This window comes from Gouania willdenowi, unplaced genomic scaffold, assembly GCF_900634775.1.
Source record: "Gouania willdenowi unplaced genomic scaffold, fGouWil2.1 scaffold_14_arrow_ctg1, whole genome shotgun sequence".
NCBI classification, from domain to species: Eukaryota; Metazoa; Chordata; class Actinopteri; order Blenniiformes; family Gobiesocidae; genus Gouania; species Gouania willdenowi.
This window is the reverse complement of record NW_021144899.1, coordinates 561,618-587,773: the sequence shown is the minus strand read 5'-3', so window position 1 is coordinate 587,773 and position 26,156 is coordinate 561,618. Positions and strand designations below refer to the sequence as shown.

At 38.9% G+C, this 26,156-nt stretch overlaps 3 protein-coding genes across 14 annotated transcripts in view; 2 read left to right on the top strand and 1 right to left on the bottom strand.

Annotated features, from left to right (window-relative positions):
• The window catches only part of LOC114458605 (uncharacterized), a 259,265-nt gene that overhangs the window by 8,448 nt on the left and 224,661 nt on the right, over nt 1-26,156 (top strand). For all 5 annotated transcript variants that reach the window (XM_028441021.1, XM_028441020.1, XM_028441022.1 and 2 more), the window contains 4 exons: nt 14-282; nt 360-419; nt 2,715-2,836; nt 3,205-3,343. In XM_028441021.1, coding sequence (XP_028296822.1) covers nt 14-282; nt 360-419; nt 2,715-2,836; nt 3,205-3,343 — 590 coding nt within the window. The remainder of the gene's footprint in view (nt 1-13; nt 283-359; nt 420-2,714; nt 2,837-3,204; nt 3,344-26,156) is intronic.
• On the top strand, nt 8,179-22,431 carry LOC114458612 (uncharacterized). 4 transcript variants are annotated; one of them, XR_003673079.1, is made up of 10 exons: nt 8,179-8,240; nt 12,079-12,431; nt 15,340-15,561; nt 16,525-16,713; nt 16,786-16,882; nt 19,188-19,332; nt 19,479-19,573; nt 20,358-20,539; nt 20,689-20,781; nt 21,309-21,356. XR_003673079.1 is itself a non-coding variant. In XM_028441035.1 (10 exons), exons 3-10 carry the CDS (start codon nt 15,430-15,432, stop codon nt 22,291-22,293), a joined length of 1,200 nt encoding a protein of 399 aa, XP_028296836.1. In that variant the 5' UTR covers nt 8,179-8,240; nt 12,079-12,431; nt 15,340-15,429; the 3' UTR covers nt 22,294-22,431. The 4 variants fall into 4 exon arrangements, 3 of the variants coding, with proteins under 3 accessions (XP_028296836.1, XP_028296839.1, XP_028296837.1); XM_028441035.1 differs by adding an exon at nt 22,282-22,431 and having other exon boundaries at nt 20,358-20,781; nt 21,309-21,414; XM_028441038.1 differs by adding an exon at nt 22,282-22,431 and having other exon boundaries at nt 16,502-16,713; nt 20,358-20,781; nt 21,309-21,414.
• Nucleotides 18,538-25,574, bottom strand: LOC114458609 (uncharacterized). Of its 5 annotated transcripts, XM_028441031.1 has the most exons (8): nt 25,529-25,574; nt 25,355-25,450; nt 24,716-25,266; nt 24,447-24,616; nt 24,015-24,181; nt 22,611-22,912; nt 21,291-21,412; nt 18,538-20,933 (listed from the first exon to the last, which is right to left on the bottom strand). In XM_028441031.1, exons 3-7 carry the CDS (start codon nt 25,240-25,242, stop codon nt 21,406-21,408), a joined length of 1,173 nt encoding a protein of 390 aa, XP_028296832.1. In that variant the 5' UTR covers nt 25,243-25,266; nt 25,355-25,450; nt 25,529-25,574; the 3' UTR covers nt 18,538-20,933; nt 21,291-21,405. The 5 variants fall into 5 exon arrangements, with proteins under 5 accessions (XP_028296832.1, XP_028296831.1, XP_028296830.1 ...); XM_028441030.1 differs by lacking the exons at nt 18,538-20,933; nt 21,291-21,412 and having other exon boundaries at nt 21,961-22,912; nt 24,716-24,860; nt 24,951-25,266; XM_028441033.1 differs by lacking the exons at nt 18,538-20,933; nt 21,291-21,412 and adding an exon at nt 23,631-23,674 and having other exon boundaries at nt 22,623-22,912.

The following is a 26,156-nucleotide window of genomic DNA, read 5'->3' as shown; positions in this document are numbered from 1 at the left end:
TTTCTCCCAACAGGAAGCCTTCCTACACGTCCAGAATCTGATAGTCCTGATCCACAGCTGGACCCACTGCTTGAACCACCGCTTGAACCAGAGCTAAGACCACAGCTGGAACAACAGCTTGAAACACAGCTGGGACCACAACTAGGACAACAGCTGGGTCCACAGCTGGAACAACAGCTGGGACCACAACGAGGACAACAGCTGGGACCACAACTAGGACAAGAGCTTGGACCACAGCTGGGCATCGTTCTCTCCCAACAGGCCAAGATGTTACTCCAGCAGGTAAGGCCTCCATCAGAACTCACTGAGATGAATGTCCTTTAGGACCCTGGAGAGGTGCTCAGACTTTTCTCTTTCAGATGCAGACCTTTGGCGATCTACTGAAGAGTAGAAAACTGAGTCTTGAAAAGCAAACAGAGGTAACACTTTAACTCTTATTTTGGTTCTTTACTCTATACATATTTTACCTACCTGAACAGTGAGAATTAAAGCTACAACGCTGGAATCTTTAAAAAAACTTCCACTAAAGTAAAACGAAGAGTTATGAATGTAACTATGGTTCTATGAATCTCGAATGACCGTCAGAGGCGGTGCTTTAAGCACTGAATATTCCCCTTTGTGCATGCACATTGTGAGTATGTATATCAACAATGTCATCTGTGACCCCTGGATGACCCAAAGGAAGCTTATATCTTTCCTACAGAATGTTCTTGCGCGCACACAAGGATTCTGAGTGACAAAGAGGTCTGGTGGTCATTTGGGATTCATAGAACCATAGTTACATTCGTAACTTACCAGGGTGATTCTCATGAAATCCTCGTTTCATTGAGTTACAACATGAAATTTTAAAAAGACAAGAACAAACACATTTCTTTATTAGTCATTATTGACAAGGTCTTAAGTGTTTGTGGGCATTCATTTTAAAATATTTACTGACAATTTAGCATCTTTTAGAACATATTTTCCAAAACAAGTCCAAAAAAATCTCATTAAAATTTTTTAAGTTTGATTTCTGACAGTCCTGCACAGTTACTTGAAACTCTGACATGACATAAATATTTAAATGAACACTTGATTTAGACTTATTTTTCTCATTACCGCAACACCTTCCACGCAACCTAAAAGTTTTGTTATTTCAATTAAACCTATAAATATTTTCAAAATGATTTGACAAACCCAAAAGGCATAAATGATATATTATACACACACATTTTAAAGCTCCTACTAGATTTATATTCATTAAATTGACATTAAATCATGATGATAAATAAATATACGGTACGATATATAGTAAATACTAAGACGATTAAACATATTTTATAGTTTAACAGATCGGATACAGGTATAATCAATTACATGACAAACATGGACAAAATACATTACACACAAAAATACAGCATTAGAACATCTGCTAAAAAATAAATGTTTTAAGTCAGTGACAGTGACTGTCCATTGTACCTAAAGATTCTCAACAACATATTACAAACTAAAAACTCATTTATTTACTTCCTGTTACATTCTATTTACAACTTCTAATTCAGCTGTTTTACATATTTTGTTGTGTACTTTGCCCAGATCTCAGGCAACACACAGAAGTGACGAGCTGGCAGTTTGTGGCTCTGGGACGATAGCTTTAATGTCATCAAAGTAATACCAGAAATTAATTAGCATTAATGTAGCATTAGCATTAACCTAGAAATAGCATTAACGTAGCAATAACCTAGCATTAGTCTAGTTAAGCTAGCATTAGCATTGGGCTAACATAAGCATTAGCCTAGCATCCCACTGTGGTCAGACTTTGCTTTCTTCCTGGAGAGGGCAGCTGCCGTAGCCTCTACCCGCCGCTTAGAGACGGGCTGGAGGTGGCTGGCCTGATGTGGGGAGGTCTTCTTCAGCTACTGGGCCTTCCACCCCTGTCAACCTGGCAACAATTACTGCCCGAGGCAAGTAGCTGCAGTTCATGCAGGGTTTGCCTGACAGCACCTCCCACAGGTGCTCAGGAATAAGGCATGTGGGGCATAGGTCGTGGACATCCTCTGGCTGTAAAGAAGCCCCACAAGATGTGCAGATATGAGAGCCATTCATTATAGTTGCACTGAGACAACACTCCTTATCACAGTTAGCACAGCTGATCTAGCTCATCAGAGGGAGGGGGTACGTACGCCACCTATCTGGTATCACCCAGCACTTCTCGGCTTAGCCTGAGCGCGGACGCTGTAGAATGGCTGAGTATAGAGACCGTATACTGGGGAAGGGAGCGCGCACGCTTCCTGCACAGTAGAGGCCCAAAAACAACCACCTTACTGTGGTCCTCATGTGATTTAGCATTATTATTGTTGTGTTTTTGCTGTATTAACTCCAGAAAACGATGAATATTTTCCACATTACACAAAATACATGGTGGGAGGGGGATTCTTTGGTGAAGCAATGAAACATTAAAATGTGGTTCAATGTGATTTCCTGGGACTTTTTTCCTCACGTGTCACTACATCTGCACCATTAACGTTGATAAAACAATAATTCATACAGTATATACAAGTTATAAACTTTAAACAACTCATTTTTTTCCAAAGGGAATCTGTTGTCATGTAATTATAATTGATTGTTTATTAGGAGTTAAAAGCCTCTAAAGTTATTAATGTTTGATGATTGTGACTTAACGTAGTTAGTGGCAGTTTGTTTACGATGGCCGTTTGTGATGATGTCATCAACAGGGTTTGTGTCACCTCAGTGAAACTTTGGACTCGTTGGTAAAAAGTTTCCTCCTGACGAATAAGGAGCTACGCTGCCTGAAGAAGCAGCACAGAGCAGACCTGGGTTGTCTTGACCCCACACGGTAAAAAGTGACCTTTAAAATATGAACGCTGTGCCGTCCTGGTGGTTTTAACCTGTTTCCTGTTTGTTTCCTGGTGGTTTTAACCTGTTTCCTGTTTGTTTCCTGGTGGTTTTAACCTGTTTCCTGTTTGTTTCCTGGTGGTTTTAACCTGCCTCCTGTTTGTTTCTTGGTGGTTTTAACCTGTTTCCCGTTTGTTTCCTGGTGGTTTTAACCTGTTTCCCGTTTGTTTCCTGGTGGTTTTAACCTGTTTCCTGTTTGTTTCCTGGTGGTTTTAACCTGCCTCCTGTTTGTTTCCTGGTGGTTCTAACCTGCTTCCCATTTGTTTCCTGTTTTAACATGCTTCTCGTTTGTTTCCTGGTGGTTCTCAGGACGCTGAAGGCACAGATCTACTACTCTGTGTATCTCATGAGGAAGCTGAAGAAGTATCAGGAGCAGCTCTATGAGACTCCGCCCCCCTCCTTCCCTGTTCAGCCCCTGTGCTCGTCCACTCCACGAACCCCCCCACAGGTACCATCCTCCCCAACATTTATCAATATATCACCAGATAAATTGGGGGGGGGTCACAGAATCAACATTCATGTCAGTATTTAGAATAATGAGCAATCAGAGCATTAACAGGAAACAACAAAGGGTTTCTGCGTTTTTGTTGTCGCTTTGTGTATTATTGTTGTGACTTTATGTGTTTTTGGAATAGTTTTATGTATTTTTTTGTTGTTTTGTTTGTCTTTCTTGTCATTTTGTGTTTATTGTTCTAGTTTTATGTGTTTTTGGAGTCAATTGTGTCTTTTTTGTTGGTTCTTTAGAATCAAATTGTAAATTTCTGTTTTTTATTTTGTGTGTTTTTGGAATATTTGTGTTTATATTTCTGTCATTTTGTCTATTTTTGTTGTTATTTTGTATGTTTATAATAATTTTTTGGGTTTTTTGAAAAATGTGTATTTTTCTGTCATTTTGTTTAATTTTGTTGTCTATTTTGTATATTTATAGTAATTTTTTGTGTGTTTTTGAAATAATTGTGTGTATTTTCACATCATTTTGTCTATTTTTATTGTTATTTTGTATATTTTATAGTAATTTCTCAACATTTCTTATCCATTGGAAGTCTAAATGTGACTGTAACATGTGTTGGCTCCGCCCTCAGGACGGGATCATCTCTCCAGAACTGGACACTGGCTTCATTAGATCAGAGAGCAGCCCCCTCCCCCCCTTCTCCTGTCCACCAGATGGCGACAGAGAGGTGAGACCAGCAACATACATGTATTTTATTATTATTACGTGATGAAAACATGGAGAGATATTCTCTTTTACTTTGAAAGGACTGCTTTCAATCTAAAGCTGACTACATCCTTTTGTCCACAATCCTTACATTGAAATAAATAAAACAAAAAAATACAAAATCAAAAGAAGAAATAAGTAAAGAAATTAGGGATTTGATATTATCACCATCCTTTGGTACCAATTCGATAAATATTTATTGTGATTCTACGGAAGCAGATTAGGGCCAAATTTGATAATGAAAATAATTTTGGGCAAATCAACATTAAAGTTGAAAAGACGAAATTAAAGTTGAAAAGATGAAATTCAATTTGAAATTTCAAAAACGAACTCAAAATACAACATGGTGATAAAAGTCAAAGGTTTGCTAATAAAGTTTAAATAATTATTCTCTTCATCAAAGTTGGCCTTAATCCACTTCTATACAGTTCAATAATAACGATTATTGAAACTCACTGAGACATTTTTTTACAGACCACGGGAACATAAACGACACTGCATGTAGGGTTAGAAAAAAATAAATAAATATATTGATATTTATTATCTTTACACAAAATAAAATTGTGATATATACATGAATCAATATTTTCCCCCTCTCTTATTAAAAAACCTGTTTATTTTCTTATTAAAATCTATGGAGGAATTAGTCATAAATAAATAAGTCCCCTTCAAAATAAAAGCAGTGTTTTAATGTGGATATAGTGTTGTTTTGGACTTCCTGTGATTGCTGAGTCATGGTTTTGTCCTCCAGTGTCCGATTGTTCCGCTGTGATTCCATTGAGTCCATCTCTGCTGAGGAAAGCTCGAGGAATCCTCCGTCTGTTTTTCACCCGCCCACAAACGCCAGCACGGCTCAGCAGGAGAAAAGTGGGAGGAGCCGCAGCCTCTACTGCTCGTCACATGCAGCAGTCACATGCAGCAGCATCAGCAGCAGTAAGAACAGTCATTTCCCCTTTAACGACCCTCATTTATCACCCGTTCCTACGCTACATCTGGGCCGTAGCACCACACTTTGGGCCCTGGGTACTAACCCTCTTCTTGGGCCCCTACTGTAAGTTATGTGCACTTGTGTCTGATTCCAGGGATGAGATCCAATGTTCAGCCTCCTGCTCTGATGTCCAGATCCACTCAGACCTCAGCAGCAGTGGAGAGGAGCAGCCGGACGCCACAGCACCGTGAGAACCTTCTTTATTCAACCAGTTCAGAGTTCTCAGTGAGAGAAACGTCTCTGATTTATATCAACTAAACAGCTTCCTCACATTCACATCAGGGAAAGGAAACCAGGAGAGACACTGGTTATGATGAACATGGCAAAAATCATCATGAAATCTGGTGAAAAGAGGTTAAAAGTGACAATAATGGGTCAACATATAAACATTAGGTGTAAAAGTGGTAGAAAGGGTTTATAAGTGCTGAACATGTCTGGAAAGTGGAAAAAATGTGTAGAAAAGACATTAAAATGTGATGTAGAAGTGTCAGAAATGGGAGTAATGTAGCAAATATAAATTAAAAGGAGCAAAAATATGGAAAGAAAAAGTGATGAAAATAGGTTAAAATATGGTGAGTTTGGTGAAGTTACAGAAAAATGATAAAAATAAGCAAAAATGGGCTGAAATTGTTCAAAAGATATTCACACACACACACACACACACACACACTTTCTTCTGACTGAGCACTCACTGAATGGAGCTCCTAACCTGCTTTATGATTGGCAGACTGTTGCAGAGACTCCGCCCCTCATCGGGTCAGACCAGTGAAGAGCCAACACAACCGTGCTCTTTTTCTACGCCAGTTTCTGCCAGGGTGTCCACCTCAAAAACTGTAAGTACACACACACACACACAATATACAAAATAACTCCACAAACACACAAAACAACAAAAAGACTCAAAATAATATGAAAAACACAGAAATGGATTAGAAAAATACACAAAGGAACAAAAAATGTAACAAAACCCCAACAAAACAACAAATAATTAATCCAGAAATACACAGAATGATGTTATGACTTCACAAACACAACAGACACACAAACCATTAAAAAAATGACTCCAAATATGCAAAGAAACAAAAACACACTATCTGATTGGTTGTTATTCTAATGACTGTAGATCATGTGACCCTCAGATCAGATACGATCAGTTTTGTGGATCGCTGCGTTTTGTTATTTTTGTAGTTGTTGAGTTTGTTTTTGGAACAATTTTGTAAATTGTTGTTGATCTTTTGTATATTTTTCTGTAATTTTCTATCTTTTTTGGAGTTCCTCTGTATTTATGTTTGTTTTTTATTTGTAATGAGTCATTTTGTGTATTTATTTATTTGTTTCATTTTAATTTTGTGTGTTTTTGGAGTATTTTGTTTACTGTTGCTGTAGAAAAAGGTTTGTTTACAAGTCCCTCCCTCACATTTAGATTAAAATAATAGTGGCCGATGATCTGGATGTTCCCCACCCTGCACACAATGAGACGCTCAGAAGATTAATAAATAAATAAATAAATAGAGTGTGCAGTGACTTTCCCGTGATGTTTCTACTTTACTCCAAACGTCTCAGGCTGCATGTGATGCTCTGAATAAATGGCTGTGAAACACAAATCTATTTTCTAAAGCGGTGTTTCTCAAATCTTAAACAACTGTATTTCTATACTTTCACTTTGTGAAATATAAATCTAGTTCAACTAAAATATAGATATATATATGAGCTTAAACATGATCAGAAACTTATTCCAGAAAAAAATGTCTTTGGGTTTGCCAGAAATTCTAAATATGAAAATGTGGTCATGATCCACTAAATACTGTTTATTTCACTTCTTTACAAAGTGAGATTGTTTAAAATGTGTGTTATCAATCATTTTGATCTATAGATGTTTTTAAATAGTTTTCTAAGTTAAATGTTGACGTGGGACAAAGGGTTTGAGAACCACTGATCTAAACCAATAACAGACTGTGTTGTGTTCCTCTCAGGTTCTACCCCTCCCCTCACAGCGGGTCACGGTTGGGGTTTTGAGGTCACACTGAGGCCACGCCCTCATTGGACAGAGCCATCAGAGCCGCTGAGAGCATGAAGAGATCGTCCAGTCGCATGGTTGACTCTCTGTCTGCAGGCCTGCACCTCCGGCAGCACCTCGCTACCCCGCTCTGGACTCAATCTTGATGATGTGATCATCCAACAGTTTAAGAGCTTTCTCAGTGTTGAGGATAGAGAGAAGCGTTTGATGTGTTCCTGCACTCAGCACTTCCTGTCCTATGGAAAAACGCTCATTTAAATATGGCGTCTATAGTAGTGGGCGTGCACTGTAACGTTTCTCACTCAACGTTCTTGAAGCCAAAATACGACACTTAGGGGCGTTTCCATCTTGCAGACTACTAGTGGCTCAGTGTTAGTGAATCTGGGTCATCAATGGTCCAACTTATCATCAAGTCCAACACCTGGTGCTGATGGTGTGAAGAAAAGCTGAAAGAGCTGATGGAGAATCACACGCTCTCAGGAACATGTCCTACCTTTGGATCACGTTGGAAGAAGGTCTGGACCTTGAATAACTGTTGTTACTTGTTGTGTCAATAAAAATGCCTTTAGTTTAATTTATTCTTTAGTTTTATTCCTTCTCACTGACTTCATTCCTGTTAAATTACAAACTACGACTGTTAAAGATGGTGACGAGGTCTTTGTTTTTTAAAGATTGTGTGTGTGTGTGTGTGTGTGTGTGTGTGTGTGGAGCAAATATCTCGGTCGATGGGTTCCAAATACCCCAAGTGTGTGTATCTGTTATTTTGGAGTCATTTGGTCATTTCAAAATGTTTATTTTAATTTTATTTCACTTCTGGACGGCCCCGAAATGAAACCTATTCAGCTTTTGACCTCAGGGTGTGAGGGGGCGCTAGCGCACCATCTATATCTATTTCACTGCACAGCTCACTTCCGGTGCGTGCATGAGCCTCCGTGGACTTCTCTTTTCTCTTTAGAGGAAAAATACTTCAAAACGTTTATTTTCACGTTAGTTTGATTGTTCGCTATTTAGACCGGACAGAACTCACCCGGAAGTTATTGACGGCAATGGCTGCTGTGTTGAAAGCTGCACATTTTTTCGTGGCGCGTGTGTGTGAGAACCAACGGAGGAGTTTACAGTCTCAGGTAGAGTCACACACACACACACACACACATTGATCAGGTGGGCTTCACTATCGATCACCGTCTACGTGACATGCGTGCAGGTATGTGAGTGTTGAGTTGAATAACGGACCACCATTTAGTCCGGTTACAGTCTGTGTCACGACACCCGTCCATAGGGTGATAGTGAGTGTAGTGTTATGCTCTGAGTCAGATCTAAGTGTTTACATGTCGCTACATAGTGAAGGTCACCTGATTACTGCAGCTTCTCTCACGACACACCTGCCACTACATCTAACTACTGACAATAGAGAAGTTTAGTGAAAGTTAGGCAGGTACACGTGGATGGACTGGTGCGTATGAGTTTAGAATGGATTCCCCCCCCAACACACACCAAACAACAAAAATATGAAAATGACTCAAAATACACTAAACTAAATATTTAAACAAAAAATACACAAAAGACAACAGAAATGCAAAAAACTACACTAAAAAAATACAAAATGACTCCAGAATCACACTACAAATGCAACAAAAAACAATAATTATACAAAAAATGCATAAATGACGTAAAACAAAAAAACTAAACAATATTTATACAGGAAGTACACAAAACAACAGAAATGCACAAAAAATATTCAAAAGGCTCCAAAACACATGAAATGACTCCAAACTTACAAAATACACCAAACAACAAAATATGAAAATGACTCAATATACACAAAACTAAATATTTATACAAAAAATACACTAAAATGACAACAGAAATGCACAAACGTACATCAAAAAAAAAAAAAAAAATGCACAAAATGACTCCAGAATAACACTACAATGGCAACAACAAAGAATAATTAAAACAGAAAATATAAAAATGAGTAAAAAAAAAAAAAAAAGCCAACGAATGTCTCATAGAATTAAACCAGGGAAATTGCACACGTTATTTTACTTTGCACCTGCAAATATACCCCTTAATAATACTACAGAGTATGTTATTATTATGCCCGTAACTGACAACTCTCCTTAAGCGCCCACTATATGAATGCATACTTCTGACGGGGACTGTACTAGTCTATACTATAATTCAAGGGAGGTGTGTGTGTGTGTCTGTGTGTGTGTCTGTGTCTGTGTCTGTGTGGAGCAAATATCTCCCCGACGCGATGCCAGTTCAACCTGAAACTCGGTCGACGGGTTCCAAATACCCCAAGTGTGTGTATCTGTTATTTTGGAGTCATTTGGTCATTTCAAAATGTTTATTTTAATTTTATTTCACTTCTGGACGGCCCCGAAATGAAACCTATTCAACTTTTGACCTCAGGGTGTGAGGGTGTGCTGAAACCATCAGCCACTGGTGAGTCTTTTACAGACAACTTTCCCAACCCGTTCAATTCTCCATTTGGAAAACTGCAGATTGTCTGTGGTGCCGTGCATGGAAGCTAAGCTCTGACCACTCGGTTCAAAGGTAAACAATGATTTTTTTTTTTTTTTTTTAAAAAGACAGCCGAATAGTAGATAATAATTTAATTTACTTACTCACTCGTAGTTTGGAGCTTTACGTTTTGTTTTGCGCAGTTTTGTTTCTGATTGACACTACAATGTCTATGGAGTTTGGTTATCAGCGTCTCAAACATTTCCCGGGAACACATACACAAGGTATTTATTTATTTCTAATTAAAAATATACTAAATGAGTAAAATAAAACAAAAAACGAAACAATATTTATACTAAAAGTGCGCAAAAAGACAATTGAAAGATTAAAAAAACCACACAAAATGACTAAAAAAAAAAAACGTACATTACAGAAAAATACACCAAACAACAAAAATATAAAAATGACTCCAAAGACACAAAACTAAATATTTATACAAAAAATAACAACAGAATGACATTACAATGACAACAAAAAATTATATTTATACAAAAACACAGCAGAAAGATACAAAAATACACATGACTCCAAAAAGCATACACCAAACAACAAAAATATAAAAGTGAGTAAAAAAAAAAAAAACAACGCATTTATCATGTTCATGTCTCATGCAATTAAACCAGGGAAATTGCACACACTGTTTTATTTTGCACCCTGCAAATAAACCCCTTTATAACACTACAGAGTACAGAGTATGTACACCTCTTTGTACATCCAATCTTCAAACACATACTCGTTTGGACATAATTGACAACTCTACTTAAGCTCCTCCCACTATATGAATACATACTTTCGATGGGCACTTTACTAGCAACCAACAACAATTATACAAAAAACGCACAAAAAGACAACTGAAAGATAAAAAAAAATACACGACTCCAAAAAACATACATTACAGAAAAATACAACAAAAATATGAAAATGACTCAAAACTACACTAAACTAAATAATTCTACAAAAAAAATTCACAAAATGACAACAGAAATGCACAAAAATACACAAAATGACTCCAGAATCACTGCAATGGCAACAAAAAACTATAATTATACAAAAAAAGCACAAAAACACAACAGAAAGATACGCAAATACACATAATGACTCCAAAAAACATACATTACAGAAAAATACAACAAACAAAAAAATATAAAAGTGAGTTAAAAAAAAAAACAACAAACACATTTATCGTGTTCATGTCTCATAGAATTCAACCAGGGAAATTGCACACGCTGTTTTATTTTGCACCCGCAAATAAACCCCTTTATAACACTACAGAGTACAGATTATGTACACCTCTTTGTACATCCAACCTTCAAACACATACTCATTTGGCCATAATTAACTCAACTTAAGCTCCCACATGAATGCATACTTCTGACGGGCACTGTACTAGTTTAGATTAATGACCAATCAGAGCATTGACAGGAAACAACAAAAGATTTGTTTTCTAATGTTTTCCTTTTGTGTGTTTTGTGATGTTTTGTGTATTTGAAGTCATTTTGTTTTTTTTTTAAATATTTCTGTGTATATTTGTAGCCGTCTTGTGAGTTTTTTGAGTATTATCTTGTATTTTTGTCATCCTTTTGTGTAGTTTTACAGGTTTGTTTTGTGTATTTTTTTTGTCATGTTTTTAACACATTTTGATGTATTTTATGTCATCACTGTGGGATGTTGATCATGGTTCCTGGGAACCTGCAGTTCGCAGACCTCTATGATTTATAAAGTACACATTACTTATTTTTGCCATCTTTTTGTGTATTTTAACTTTTTTTTGTACTTTTCTGACATTTTGTGTGTGTGTTATGAGACATTTTGTGTAACTCCTTTTTCATTTAGTATATTTTTTCTGTGTATTTGCAGTTTTCTGCTTAATTTTGTGTCTTTTCGTTGTGTTTTTACTCTTTTTTTTTTTTGTACTTTTCTGTCATTTTCATTCTTTTTAAAGGCGTTTTGCTTTTGTTGTCATTTTGTTTGTTTTTCATTTATTTATGTGAATATTTTTAACAGTCTTGTGTGTTTTTGAGATATTTTTCTTGTCCCTTTGTGTATTTTTTGTCATTTTGTGTGTTTTTGGTGGCTTTTTGTCTATCTCCTTTTTCATTTTGTGTTTTTGTTGTAGTTTAATGTGTCATTTTGTGTATTTTTCTCACCTTTTGTCGTTGTTTTCTCCGTTTTTCTTTTATTTCTGTGTGTATGTGTAACTGTGAGTAGTTGTGTGTATTTTTCTGTGGTTTTGTGTACTTATTGGATGGCTGCAGTGACCCCTGGACCTCTTGATCTAAAACAGGCAGGACAGAGGCTCTCTAGGGCTGAATAGGAGGAGTGTAACACATACACATTGTGTAACAACGTAACACACAGAGCACTAATGGTCACATGACACCAGAACAGGATCAATGTTTGACTTTAATCTGTGTTTTTCTTCTTGTTTTCTGACAGTTCTCCCTGATTGGTTCTCGCTCCACCAGCACAAATGATCCTCCATCATCCCTCCTTCCTCCTCCATCATGTCTCCATCCTCTGAGGTGAAGGTGTTGGATCCGCCCCCCCCCTCAGAGTTCTTCCTCTCTGAGTAAATCACAGTTTGTGGAGCGTGTGCGTCGCAGTAACCAGGCGTGCCAGCAGGGTGACTTTTCATTGGCTATCCAGCTCTACAGTGAGGTGCTGACCTTTGACCCCCACAACTACAGCCTGTACAGCGACCGCTCAGCAGCCTACATCAGAGTGGGCCGCTATAGCCCCGCCCTCAACGACGCCATCAAACTCGACTCATCAACCCCAAGTGGCCCAAGGTAGGAGCTAACCCCTCCCCCCCATTTATTTTATAGATCTGAGTCACAGAATTGATTTGATTCATGACTCATTTGAATTTCCACCATGGCCAGTGTTCTTACACTTTTGTGTTTATTCATCATTTAAGTATTTGGTTCTTTTTTTTATTTTTATTCACTGCATTTTGTTATATTTTAATTAATTTAATTTAATTTAATTTAATTTAAGTCCGTTACCTCGTCCTATAAGGGGATCATTTGTTATTGGTGGTTAATGGTGATTATTGCTCATTAATTGAGGTTGATGGTGATTAATGGTGGTTAATGGTAGTTAATGGTGTGTAACTATTTTGGATCAGGTGACTCCTGTTAAATCCAATCTATCTACACAAAAAGAAGCGTTCCCATGGATTATTGAAGATATCCTAATTCTTAAGTCTGTGTCAAAAGACTGAACGTTTGTGGAAATCCACAAACCTTGAGGTTCACAGGCTTTTTCTCAGGGATCTTGTGTCATCTCACAATGAAATGGTTGTGAACACCAGATCTGTTTATATCCATCAACTGGTAACACTGAACAAGAAAAATCCCAAAGTGTTGTTTGACACGATGAAGTCTCTCGTATGTCCTGCTGCTCCAGTTACCCCTGTTTATTTTGTGGATGTTTTACTGATAAAATGAAGATATTAAGGACCGTGTGGTACCTCTGCTGTCTCTGAGCCTGTCTCCAGCTTGTGGTCCTCATTTAGGACCGTGACATTTGCCAATATTTCTGCTCTGGTGACTAAGATGAAGCCCTCCTCTTGTTCATCTGACGTCCTTCCTTGTAGGCTCTTTCAAAAAGTGTTTGAGGTAATTGGCCCTGGTGTTACCAAAATGGTTAACGTCTCTCTGTCTACTGGTGTGTTTCTAAATGTTTTCAAACATGCCATAGTGGAGCCACTACTTAAAAAAGCAGCTTTATACCCCACGGACTGCAATAGTTTCAGGCCTTTTTCTAAACTCCCGTTCCTGTCTAAGATCTTTGAGAAGGTAATCTGTGACCAGCTGACATTTTTACTGGATCAAAGTAACGTCCATGAGACGTTTCAGTTTGATTTCTGTAAAAAACACTCTACGGAAACGTCCTTACTGAAAGTGTCCAGTGATGTCATGATGTCTGCTGATTCTGGAAAATGCACTGTTCTGGTTCTCTTGGATCTGTCCTCAGCCTTCTACACCGTTGACCATCAGGTCCTGCTGAGAAGATTGAGGGATCAAGTAGGACTGACAGGGTCAGTTCTACAGTGGTTCTTCTCTTATTTATCTGGGCATAGCTTTAGTGTGACAGCTAACCAAGTTAGGTCTGAGTCAGCGGATTTGTTGTGTGGAGTCCCTCAAAGCTCCGTTTTGGGTCCTGTCTTATTTTTGTTGTATTTGACCCCCTTGAGAAAGATCGTCCAAAGGTTCAGTGATGTTTCTTACCACGTATTTGCTGATGACATCCAGCTTTACTGCTCCTTTAAGCCGTCTGAGACGCAGAAGCTAAACTCTTTACTCCATTGTTTAGTGGAAATAAAACGATGACTCAGCGACAACTCTGCAGCTCAATGCAGACAAAACTAAAACACTGATTATTGCCCCGATGACTCAATTCCAGGGTTTAAACAGTACTTGGGTGACGTAGGCCAGTCTGCTAAACCAAGCCTTAGAAACTTAGGCGTTATCTTTGACAAAGACCTATATTAGTGCAGCACTGTGAACATCTGATCAGGAACTGCTTCTTTCAACTAAGGAAAATATCTAAACTCAGGAAAATGGTGTCACAGAATGATTTGGAGCTCATCATTCATGCTTTTGTGTTTTCACGTTTAGACTATTGTAATAGTTTATTCACATGTTTGAACAAGAAGGAGCTGTCACGTCTGCAACTAGTACAAAACTCTGCAGTGAGAATTCTGACCCGTACTAATAGGAGGACTCACATATCTCCTGTTCTAAAAGAACTTCATTGGCTGCCAGTGTCTTATAGGATACATTTTAAATTCTGGTTCTAGCGTTCAGAGTAGGGATGTAATGATTAATCGTAAGGCAGTTAAAAATCAATTCATAGGTATCACGGTTGATATCAATTTTCTGAAAATTGAATCGCAGTAATTTTTTTAACCAGCAGATCCAGAAGTGTAGGCGGCGGGCGGAGTCTAATACTTTCTTTCTGGCCACCTTCTACTCTTAAATATGTTAATAAATGATTCATTACCCCTTTAGCACCGAAAGAATATTTGTAATATTACATGAATATCTGTAAAAGTCACGTTTTTCTATTAGCTCTGCCTGCTAGCGTAGCATCTCTTCTAAACTGCACAGAATATCTGCATGCCAACCAACCACTGGGTTACCAGCGCCCTCTGCTGGTCCAAACAAATATCTGATGTAAATACAGTAAAATGACTGTTTTTTTTTTTGTTTTTTTTTAAGTCCAATTGTTAAGGCACAAAATACATTTTCAGTTGCACTTTTAAAAATAACTATTATGCAGTTTTGTATTGTTTACTGTAGAACCAGAATTTAAATAATAAGCTTCTTCATTTGTATTATTCCTTTATTTATTTCATTCAAGATTTGTTTTTAATTAAATTGCATTGTTTTAAATAGTTTATCAACGGATTCTTTTGACGATGAAAAATAGTGTAGTATTTTCCCAAAAAAAATAAAGGAATATTTTTCAGTCATTTATAGACAGTCCCATTTTGTAAAATAAATCATGAGAGAATCGTATCGTGAGTTGAGTGAACCGTTACATCCCTAGTCTCGACCCAATCATAAAACTGAAAAAATGTGTTTGTCATTTTTATTCTGTAAATATTGAATTGAGTTGTTTTATTTGTTTAAATTTAACCCTTTTTTAACTGTAAACCATCGCTGACTGTGCACTTTGTGTGTGTTCCAGGCGGCGTCCAGCGCTCTGAGCAGCCTGGGCCACGTGTACACAGCCATCACTGACTACCCCAACGCTCTAGCTAGTCATAAACAGTGTGTGATGTTAGCCAAACAAACACAATCACTTCTAACTGAGGCTCAACAGCTGGGAAACATGGGCTCAGTTTATACTGCGTTAGGAGACTTTACCAACGCTTTTCACTGTCATCAGCAGCACCTGGACATCGCTATGGTACGCCATGGAAACAGTCACAGTAAAGCAGTGGTTCTCAACTTTTGGGTCACAAGACACTGGGAGGGGGTCGCCAGATTGCTTCAAGAAACTAATAATATTTTTTAACAATTTAAGCCCATTTTTTTTCTGCAACTTCACCAAACTCACCATATTTTAACCTATTTTCATCACTTTTTCTTGCCATATTTTTGCTCCTTTTAATGTATTTTTGCTACATTACTCCCATTTCTGACACTTCTACATCACATTTCAATGACTTTTCTACACATTTTTTCCACTTTCCAGACACGTTCATCACTTATAAACCCTTTCTACCACTTTTACACCTAATGTCATATATATTGACCCATTAATGTCACTTTTAACCTCTTTTCACCATATTTCATGATTATTTTTGCCAATTTAACCACATTCACCATTTGTCATGCCCATTATTTGCCAGTTTAAACTAAATGTACCAATATTGACACTTTGAACGTTTTTTTTTTACCACTTTTTCTCTCTGTTTTTACAACTTTTAACCAATTTCTGTGGTTTTTAAAATCTTATTTCACCACCTGTTCCACCATTTTATTAGTGATTAAAACCAGGATTTCCATCTTTAAGATGACTATAATAATAGTAAACGTTCCTGGATAACAGTGGATATTATTCAGATGAATAAATAAATGTGGTTATCACAGATTCATAGAACAATGGACCATCATTTTACTGACTTTATGGATGGACCCCAAAAATCTCTCCCCTTTATTCCCCCTTATAGATGGTCCTGTCTCCACATGACTGTTCTTCAATGTTCATGTCGTGTTCAACCACCTTCAGCTACAGTGAGGGTCCTCTCTGGGACCTTTATTTTGGGGGTCGTGGCCTAATAAAGGTTGAGAACCACTGGTATAGAGAACAGTTCTGTGACGTTTATCATTAATCAGCATTACAGATTGATGTGTGTTGCGTCTGCAGACGTTAAAGGAGCCCCGTGAGGAGGCTAGAGCCTACAGTAACCTGGGCAGTGCATTCTACTCACAGAGGGACTATGAAAAGGCCGTGTCGTACCACACTAAGGTTCTAGAGCTGGGCCAGGAGCTGTCGGACAGAACTATCCAGATGAGGGCGTACGCTGGGCTGGGACACGCCACACACTGCATGCAGGTCAGCCTTTCAGCTCATTAAGAGAGATCTGAACCAATGATGAACGTGTAACGTAATGACTGGGCTGTACAGGACCTGGAGGGGACTGGGCGGTACCACCAGAACCAGCTGCAGACGGCCCAGGAGCTCCAGGACCGTGCTGCACAGGGACGAGCCTCCTCCAATCTGGGTAGGATTCACTTTATACATGAGACAGGTTTATTCTTCTTCCATCAGAGATAAGAGCCTCTGCCTTTTGAAAAAAATGTTTATTATATATTCATAAGATATTATTAAAAAAAGACAAAAACAATCTTGCTGGCATTACTATGTGGATATCAAAGAAACTTCAAAGTGATCAGCAGACGCCTCTGATGAAGACTGGCAGATGTCACTCGAGTCGAAACATGTCAGGAGATCAAAGTAGATTTCCAAAAGAACAGTTGTCTGAATAAATAAAACATCTTACACTCGTCTGAGCTTCAGCTGCTTCCATGATGAAATGAAACCAACTGGTTTGTTATGCTAGCTTTAAATCCTTCCAAATGTAAGGTAACAGGCTCAGTGCCTGCTTACAATTTTCTAGCATCAACAGTGGAAATGTCCTTATTTCTGCTCTCTTCATCTCTTCTCCTTCTCTTCAGCTTGTCAAGAACCTTCCTGAAGGTCCAGCTGAAAGCTGGGCTAGAGAAGTAGTAGACCACAGGGTTGAGAACGCTGTTGAAGTATGTGAAACACACCGAGGTGTAGAAGGCCAGGTTGGCCTTTTCAAAGTAAGAGCGCTCGTCGTACCAAACCTTGAGGATCCACACGGAGAGGCGGGACATGGTGCTGGGCAGAAAACAGGTGATGAAGATCAGCGCCACGGCCAGGACAAACTGCACGGCCTGTTTGATCTTCCCTCTCCTCTCCATGGGTCTTCTCGTCAGCTGCCAGGCGATCCTGACACTGCAGAAGGCCACGATGGAGGTGGGGGGCCCTCCCCTTGGGGGTTGGGTGCTTGGGTGTGGGTGGTTGGGGGGGGCAGGATGCTGGCAGGGTGCCTTGGGGTCGGTGGCGGGATGCGCTGGGTGCTCAGCTGCTTGGGGCTTCCTCGGATGTGTGTGTGGAGGGCGGTGGCTGCCTCTTAGCCTGGGATCTTGGGAGCATCTGGGGGGTTGCTCGGCCGTGGGTGGGTTACCTGGGGCTCCCTGGCCCCCACTCTTTCTGCTGGCCTGGCGGCATCTGCGGGCCCGGGGAAGTTCCTGGGTTTGCGGTAACGGTTCTTGCACATATACTGGTATACGATGCACTGGCACGCCTTGGGATGTGGGATAAAACTCATACTGGGCTTAACTTTAGACACGTTAATCCCAAATACCTGCTTTAGGTACTACCACTCACTCATTCCCCCTGTCCACAGCCACCACCATTATAGCTAAGCTTCACACTTGTCACTATACTGGCTTGATTACACAACATAATAAGCACAATATATTCTACAACCTCACATCTCACCCTCACTGCAAAACAATCTATTCTTCCCCACCTTTTCTATTTCCTACCTTGAGTCTCTCCTCCCTGCTCCCTATCCCTTCCCCCTACCCTTAGGTGTAACACTGCTCTCCCTTTTTATATCCTCCCTATAATAAAAGAGTTCTTACCCTTCCTTAGGGAGGGCTGGTGATGGTCACAATTAAGCAATAAAATAATTCAATTTATTTTATTGCAATAACAAAACATGCATTGCTGTCTCATAATGATTGCACTTCTTGTAGTGTTGACCTTTGACAGTATGTACAGACAAGTTAAAAAAAAAAAAAACTTTTTTTTTTTTTAAATATCCAAAATATTGAATACAAAAAATTAATTTTGTAGATTTAGATTTTTTTATTTGTTTTTTATTTCGAACATGTAAACAGAAAATATTCACATTTCAGTTTACAATTTATATTACCGAAGTAGAAGAACTACATACTTATTTAATCCTATCCATAAATCCCTTCTTTTTTTTTTTTTGGTAATTAACGAGCTTCTCACCGGAGGTGTAAAGAGTACTGAAATATCATACTCAAGTAGAAGTACTGTAAGTTACTTGATTGAAATTGTACTCAAATGTTTTGATTCCAGTCAGTGATGTAACATCATGGTGATAGGACCCGGTGCAATTTTTTTTTTTTTGTGCCCCCACCCTAAACACAAGTACATGCACACACACGCTTGGACACACATAGGCACAGCAAGTGAAAACTTCCTTCTATAAAATCTTAATGTGTCTGTACTGTTTTATTTATTATTTGCAACTTAACGCCACATTTTTCACAAATGTGTTTTTGTCAACTATCCAAAATCTATGAAAGAGAACAGGTGAACGACATAGTATGTAATTGATCAAATCAAATACAGAAAATGTAAATGTACGGTGTAAACGCAGCATTACGGTGCCTGGAACCTGGTGCACCATCAATAGTTACGCCTGTGATTCCAGTCTCACATGTTTGATATTTGTCTTTTAGAAGCAGTCAGTCCAGCTGCTTCCCTGGTCCTGTACCCAGCACCACCAGGACCACCACCAGAACCAGTAGCAGTACCACCACCAGCAGTAGCAGGAGGAGGAGGATCATACCTGGAGAGAGGAGGAGCTCCAAAGTTCAATCGCAAGTGAGTCAGCATTAAAAAATGTGTCTGAATGAGCGTGTTCTTCTCAGGTGTTTATCAGTCATGAACCCAACGTTAATGAAAAAGCAACATTTCTTATCCATTGGAAGTCTAAATGTGACTGTAACATGTGTTGGCTCCGCCCTCAGGATGGGATCATCTCTCCAGAACTGGACACTGGCTTCATTAGATCAGAGAGCAGCCCCCTCCCCCCTTCTCCTGTCCACCAGATGGCGACAGAGAGGTGAGACCAGCAACATACATGTATTTTATTATTATTATTACGTGATGAAAACATGGAGAGATATTCTCTTTTACTTTGAAAGGACTGCTTTCAATCTACATCCTTTTGTCCACAATCCTTACATTGAAATAAATAAAACAAAAATATACAAAATCAAAAGAAGAAATAAGTAAAGAAATTAGGGATTTGATATTATCACCATCCTTTGGTACCAATTTGATAAATATTTATTGTGATTCTACGGAAGCAGATTAGGGCCAAATTTGATAATGAAAATAATTTTGGGCAAATCAACATTAAAGTTGAAAAGACTAAAATTAAAGTTGAAAAGATGAAATTCAATTTGAAATTTCAAAAACGAACTCAAAATACAACATGGTGATAAAAGTCAAAGGTTTGCTAATAAAGTTTAAATAATTATTCTCTTCATCAAAGTTGGCCTTAATCCACTTCTATACAGTTCAATAATAACGATTATTGAAACTCACTGAGACATTTTTTTACAGACCACGGGAACATAAACGACACTGCATGTAGGGTTAGAAAAAAAAAAATAAATATATTGATATTTATTATCTTTACACAAAATAAAATTGTGATATATACATGAATCAATATTTTTCCCCCTCTCTTATTAAAAAACCTGTTTATTTTCTTATTAAAATCTATGGAGGAATTAGTCATAAATAAATAAGTCCCCTTCAAAATAAAAGCAGTGTTTTAATGTGGATATAGTGTTGTTTTGGACTTCCTGTGATTGCTGAGTCATGGTTTTGTCCTCCAGTGTCCAATTGTTCCGCTGTGATTCCATTGAGTCCATCTCTGCTGAGGAAAGCTCCAGGAATCCTCCGTCTGTTTTTCACCCGCCCACAAACGCCAGCACGGCTCAGCAGGAGAAAAGTGGGAGGAGCCGCAGCCTCTACTGCTCGTCACCGCAGCGTGTCACATGCAGCAGCATCAGCAGCAGTAAGAACAGTCATTTCCCCTTTAACGACCCTCATTTATCACCCGTTCCTACGCTACATCTGGGCCGTAGCACCACACTTTGGGCCCTGGGTACTAACCCTCTTCTTGGGCCCCTACTGTAAGTTATGTGCACTTGTGTCTGATTCCAGGGATGAGATCCAATGTTCAGCCTCCTGCTCTGATGTCCAGATCCACTCAGACCTCAGCAGCAGTGGAGAGGAGCAGCCGGACGCCACAGCACCGTGAGAACCTTCTTTATTCAACCAGTTCAGTTCTCAGTGAGAGAAACGTCTCTGATTTATATCAACTAAACAGCTTCCTCACATTCACATCAGGGAAACGAAACCAGGAGAGACACTGGTTATGATGAACATGGCAAAAATCATCATGAAATCTGGTGAAAAGAGGTTAAAAGTGTGACAATAATGGGTCAACATATAAACATTAGGTGTAAAAGTGGTAGAAAGGGTTTATAAGTGCTGAACATGTCTGGAAAGTGGAAAAAATGTGTAGAAAAGACATTAAAATGTGATGTAGAAGTGTCAGAAATGGGAGTAATGTAGCAAATATAAATTTAAAAGGAGCAAAAATATGGAAAGAAAAAGTGATGAAAATAGGTTAAAATATGGTGAGTTTGGTGAAGTTACAGAAAAATGATAAAAATAAGCAAAAATGGGCTGAAATTGTTCAAAAGATATTCACACACACACACTTTCTTCTGACTGAGCACTCACTGAATGGAACTCCTAACCTGCTTTATGATTGGCAGACTGTTGCAGAGACTCCGCCCCTCATCGGGTCAGACCAGTGAAGAGCCAACACAACCGTGCTCTTTTTCTACGCCAGTTTCTGCCAGGGTGTCCACCTCAAAAACTGTAAGTACACACACACACACACAATATACAAAATAACTCCACAAACACACAAAACAACATGAAAAACACAGAAATGGATTAGAAAAATACACAAAGGAACAAAAAATGTAACAAAACAACAAATAATTAATCCAAAAATACACAGAATGATGTTATGACTTCACAAACACAACAGACACACAAACCATTAAAAAAATGACTCCAAATATGCAAAAAAACAAAAACACTATCTGATTGGTTGTTATTCTAATGACTGTAGATCATGTGACCCTCAGATCAGATACGATCAGTTTTGTGGATCGCTGCGTTTTGTTATTTTTGTAGTTGTTGAGTTTGTTTTTGGAACAATTTTGTAAATTGTTGTTGATCTTTTGTATATTTTTCTGTAATTTTCTATCTTTTTTGGAGTTCCTCTGTATTTATGTTTGTTTTTTATTTGTAATGAGTCATTTTGTGTATTTATTTAATTTTATTTTAATTTTGTGTGTTTTTGGAGTATTTTGTTTACTGTTGCTGTAGAAATCTTAAACAACTGTATTACTATACTTTCACTTTGTGAAATATAAATCTAGTTCAACTAAAATATATATATATATATATATGAGCTGAAACATGATCAGAAACTTATTCCAGAAAAAAATGTCTATGGGTTTGCCAGATATTCTAAATATGAAAATGTGGTCATGATCCACTAAATACTGTTTATTTCACTTCTTTACAAAGTGAGATTGTTTAAAATGTGTGTTATCAATCATTATGATCTATAGATGTTTTTAAATAGTTTTCTAAGTTAAATGTTGAAGTGGGACAAAGGGTTTGAGAACCACTGATCTAAACCAATAACAGACTGTGTTGTGTTCCTCTCAGGTCGATGGCTGATGGATCTTTGAACAGATGGACTTGGTTCTCATCCATCCCAGCCGCTCTCTTCAGGATGTCAATGACACGCACAAAGGTCTCTTGGGCTCCAACTGTGATCCTCCTGACAAAATGTATGAGATCATATTTGCCCACGTGGCAGTCAATGACCTGAGCATCAGTCAGATGATCAAACTTTGTACAAAGGATGCCCTGCATGTATGGCTTGGATGAGCAATGCCATGTCATAGTTAATATATGAGAACACCCCAGCAGAGAGGGCAGACTTAAAGAGTGCATACTTTGCATGGTGATCCGTCCGTATTGCAGCATCAAACCTTTTGATCCAGTGGAAGATGTCCAGCCGGACCATCATTCCACACTCGGCCCACTCTCTGAAGAGCTGCTCCAGGGACGATACACCATGCACACGACAGCAGCCGCGGTCCACATACATCAACTCAGGAGGTGCCTCCCCTGCTCGCTTGTACCTGGTCATGAGACCTTCAGCCATCGGCCTGATTTTGTCCAGAGACTCTTCGCAAGTGAGGACCGACATGAGGATCTGACCGAGTTCATTGGCCACGTTGGTGCACCAGTCCGCCGTGCCCTTTCCCTCGCCAGCGAGTTTCTTGCAGATCTGTTGATAAAAAAAAAGGGAGTCAACAAGCTAGTGGAGAATATAGCATAAGAAAAATAAAATTATCAGATGTATGTTTTAAAGCTTCCTTTTTTACAATTAAACAAAATCTTTCTGTAATAATCTTTTTTCTACAATTGTTTTCATAATGACAATATTGTTTTGTATCCCAGTATTTATTATTATATTATATGAAGAACTGTTGTGGCATATGGACCAAAAGCCAGTTTTTCCACACCACGGTAGGCTAAGCAAGGAGGGATATAACAGTGATGACACGCACGCCAAACAATTGCACAGAGTTGAGAGGTTTATTGTTCCAGATCGCGTTGGAGACATAGGCACTTACTGTAGTAGCATGCATTGGTTGCCTTACAGATATCTCATGACAGTGCAGATTTTTGATGGATCACAGGATGATGCAGTCAACAGAAAGTAGCTCTCCCAAGCTCACTCAACCAGCATGATGCAAGGCAAACAAAAAACACCCCCAGGTGAGCGCACGTACTAATAGAAACTACTCCCACAGTGCCACACCCAATCAACATGATGCAGAAGCGTGAATACTCTGAGTGCATGCACAATACTCATTCATATGCATGAACCTCATTTATAAACAGGTGAGAAACAACCAAACTCTGTACAGCTCCTACAAGCACATTGAGACATTTTTTTATATATCTATAAGGATAAATTAAACTGCTTTTCTCATACTTACGGAATTTGTTGGTGTAAAAAGTGCTGTAAGCCACTGTCTTTGCTCTGCGACATAGACAAAAAATGCATTATTGCTATCCGTCCCCAAAGTGTGTCTTTGAATGGGGAAAATTAGTTTCTAGGCTTATCTGCTTTTAAATAATTTTAAAAGTACATTGATGGTGTAGGAGGAAGATGCACAAGGTTGTAGATGTTTTGAGTAATGACTTTTTACTCTGTGATCATTGATATTTTGATCTGTGTTTTATAATAATCTGTTACTTTGTTGAAGCGTGCTGCTTCTGCCTGTCTTGGCCAGGACACTGTTGTACAGTAGATTCTTAATCTCAAGGTTTTTCCTGACACTAAAACATTTAAATAAAACATGTTACTGTGTCAAAGTTACCTTCCTGGTGGAGTCATATTTGAGGACTTTGCCAAAAGTGGACATGATCTGAGTGCGGTAGTCCTCGATGTTCTCTACTTCAGAAATGAGGAAGGCTTTCCTCAGCAGCTTAGGTGACGGCAGTTCCCTTCTTGTTGGAGGACGCTGAAACTGATGGATGAGTGTTCCTGGAGGCAGAGGTGGATGTTAATATTACACACAGATACAGAGACATAAAAATATATAAACATTGTTTCTTTAGACTAAACTGTAGCAGTATGTCACTAAAGTAAGTATTAATTTATTCTCTCCTGCTCACTTGTAGTGTTTTCAGAGATCCAGCAGAGGTCGCACATTCATGTTACATTATGGCCTCCTGTTGTATTTATTTTCACCTGACTAAGGACAGCAGGTTAAAAACATATATTTGTTTGTATGTCTAATATGACTTACTTATGATCCCACCAGGTTTGTTGAGCTGGCTAAGGAGGGTGGTGTAAAGGTCTTTTCTGTGCAGGTAATCCTCACAGTGGCTCTCCTGGACCTGCCTCCAGACCTTGGCCATGGTGTTGCCCGCAGTGCGATCCCTCATTAACCGAATGATCTGCTTGTCCACCCCGCGCCTGAGATGACAGCACACAATCATGTGATGTCAGTGAAAATATGTTGTTTTGTTGTTTTTATGTGAATTCAAAGTATTTGGAAATAAATTAGACACTTACATTCGTGTTAAAACTGCTGGGAACATGGCTTGATGAGCTGGACTGAGCTGTTTGATAATGGCTGCATCCCATGCCAAAAAGCGACCAATAGAAAGTGTTGCTGACTCCTTGGCAGCTTTCCGGCTTTCATTACAGGCCAGGACCTCTGTCAGCATAGAGTACCAGCCAGACATCTCGCAGATATGTCTCACTGTTTTGGAATAGCCACAGCGGTAAAGAAAAGCCTTGCTGTCACCTTGTGCAGGGCAATCCGTCCTGGGACAGCGAAGGCTGTAACCCCACACACCGACAGGTCTCCAAAAGAACAAACGGCTGTGAAAAAAGCAGTCTGCTGAGGGCACTCCACCCGCCACCACTCCGGGACTCTCAGGGGGATGAAACCACATCCTATCATCCTTGAGGACCATCCTTTTCCTGACCTTTCCATGTGTGTCCTCGTAAGACATTATCTTCTGGAAAAGCCCTGAATCCTCTTTTAGCCACTTGATGTCTGCACTGGGAAGCCCATGGAGGTCAGACTCCCACATTTTATGTCAGCCCTCAAATGACACCTGGTGTTTTAACAAAGACAAATCCTTCATGAACCAAACAGAGCTGTGGGTACATTAAACTGTATTGTATTGTACTGTAATGTATTACTTCAGATTGAGCAACTTGTGTTGCAGGGGACACAGTGCCTTCACTTGGCTCTGAATCTGCAACTGTCACTTCACCACCAGGAGCTGAAAGAGGTGCCTTCAAAAGAATAGAGTATTAGTATAAACATGTATGTTGATAGGATTGGTGTGATTGATCTATGAACTATGTCGTTACTGGTGATGGTGAAATGGGGTCTCTCTTTGAGGGGTCTGGTTGAGCGGTCTGTGGACGGTCTGGCTGAGCCTTTTTCTCAACAGCAGCTGGAAGAAAATGAGGGACAAGATTATGAAGCCACTAATCCATATCCAGGCAGAAATTAAAAAATATGAGCTTCAACCATCTTCAAATGTTTTTTTAGGTTGTATTTTTCCAAACAGATGTACAGTTTCATTTACAGTATATTATATTTGAAATTCTACACACATTTTGAATTACATCATTTTAAAATATCAATCAATAAAAAAAAGGATTTACTTTCATAAGTAGCGAGAGCTTCAACCAGCAAAGCATCATCTGTCCAAGAGTCGTCAGCTTTGGAGACTGAGGAGCTGGAAGAAGCTGTAACTGCAGGAGGTGCCACTTTCTGTGATGATGCTGTTGCTGCAGCCGGAGTCACTTTCTGGATAGATTTCTGTAAAGTACAGTTTGTTACACTAAACAGTCACAGTGTCAGACCTGGCTCAGTGTGTGTATGTATGTATGAATATAGACTGTATATATTATTTAATCAAAATGAATAATTTATGCATACCTTCAATGTAAATACTGTAAAACTCTACCTCCTGTAAATCATCCTATATGT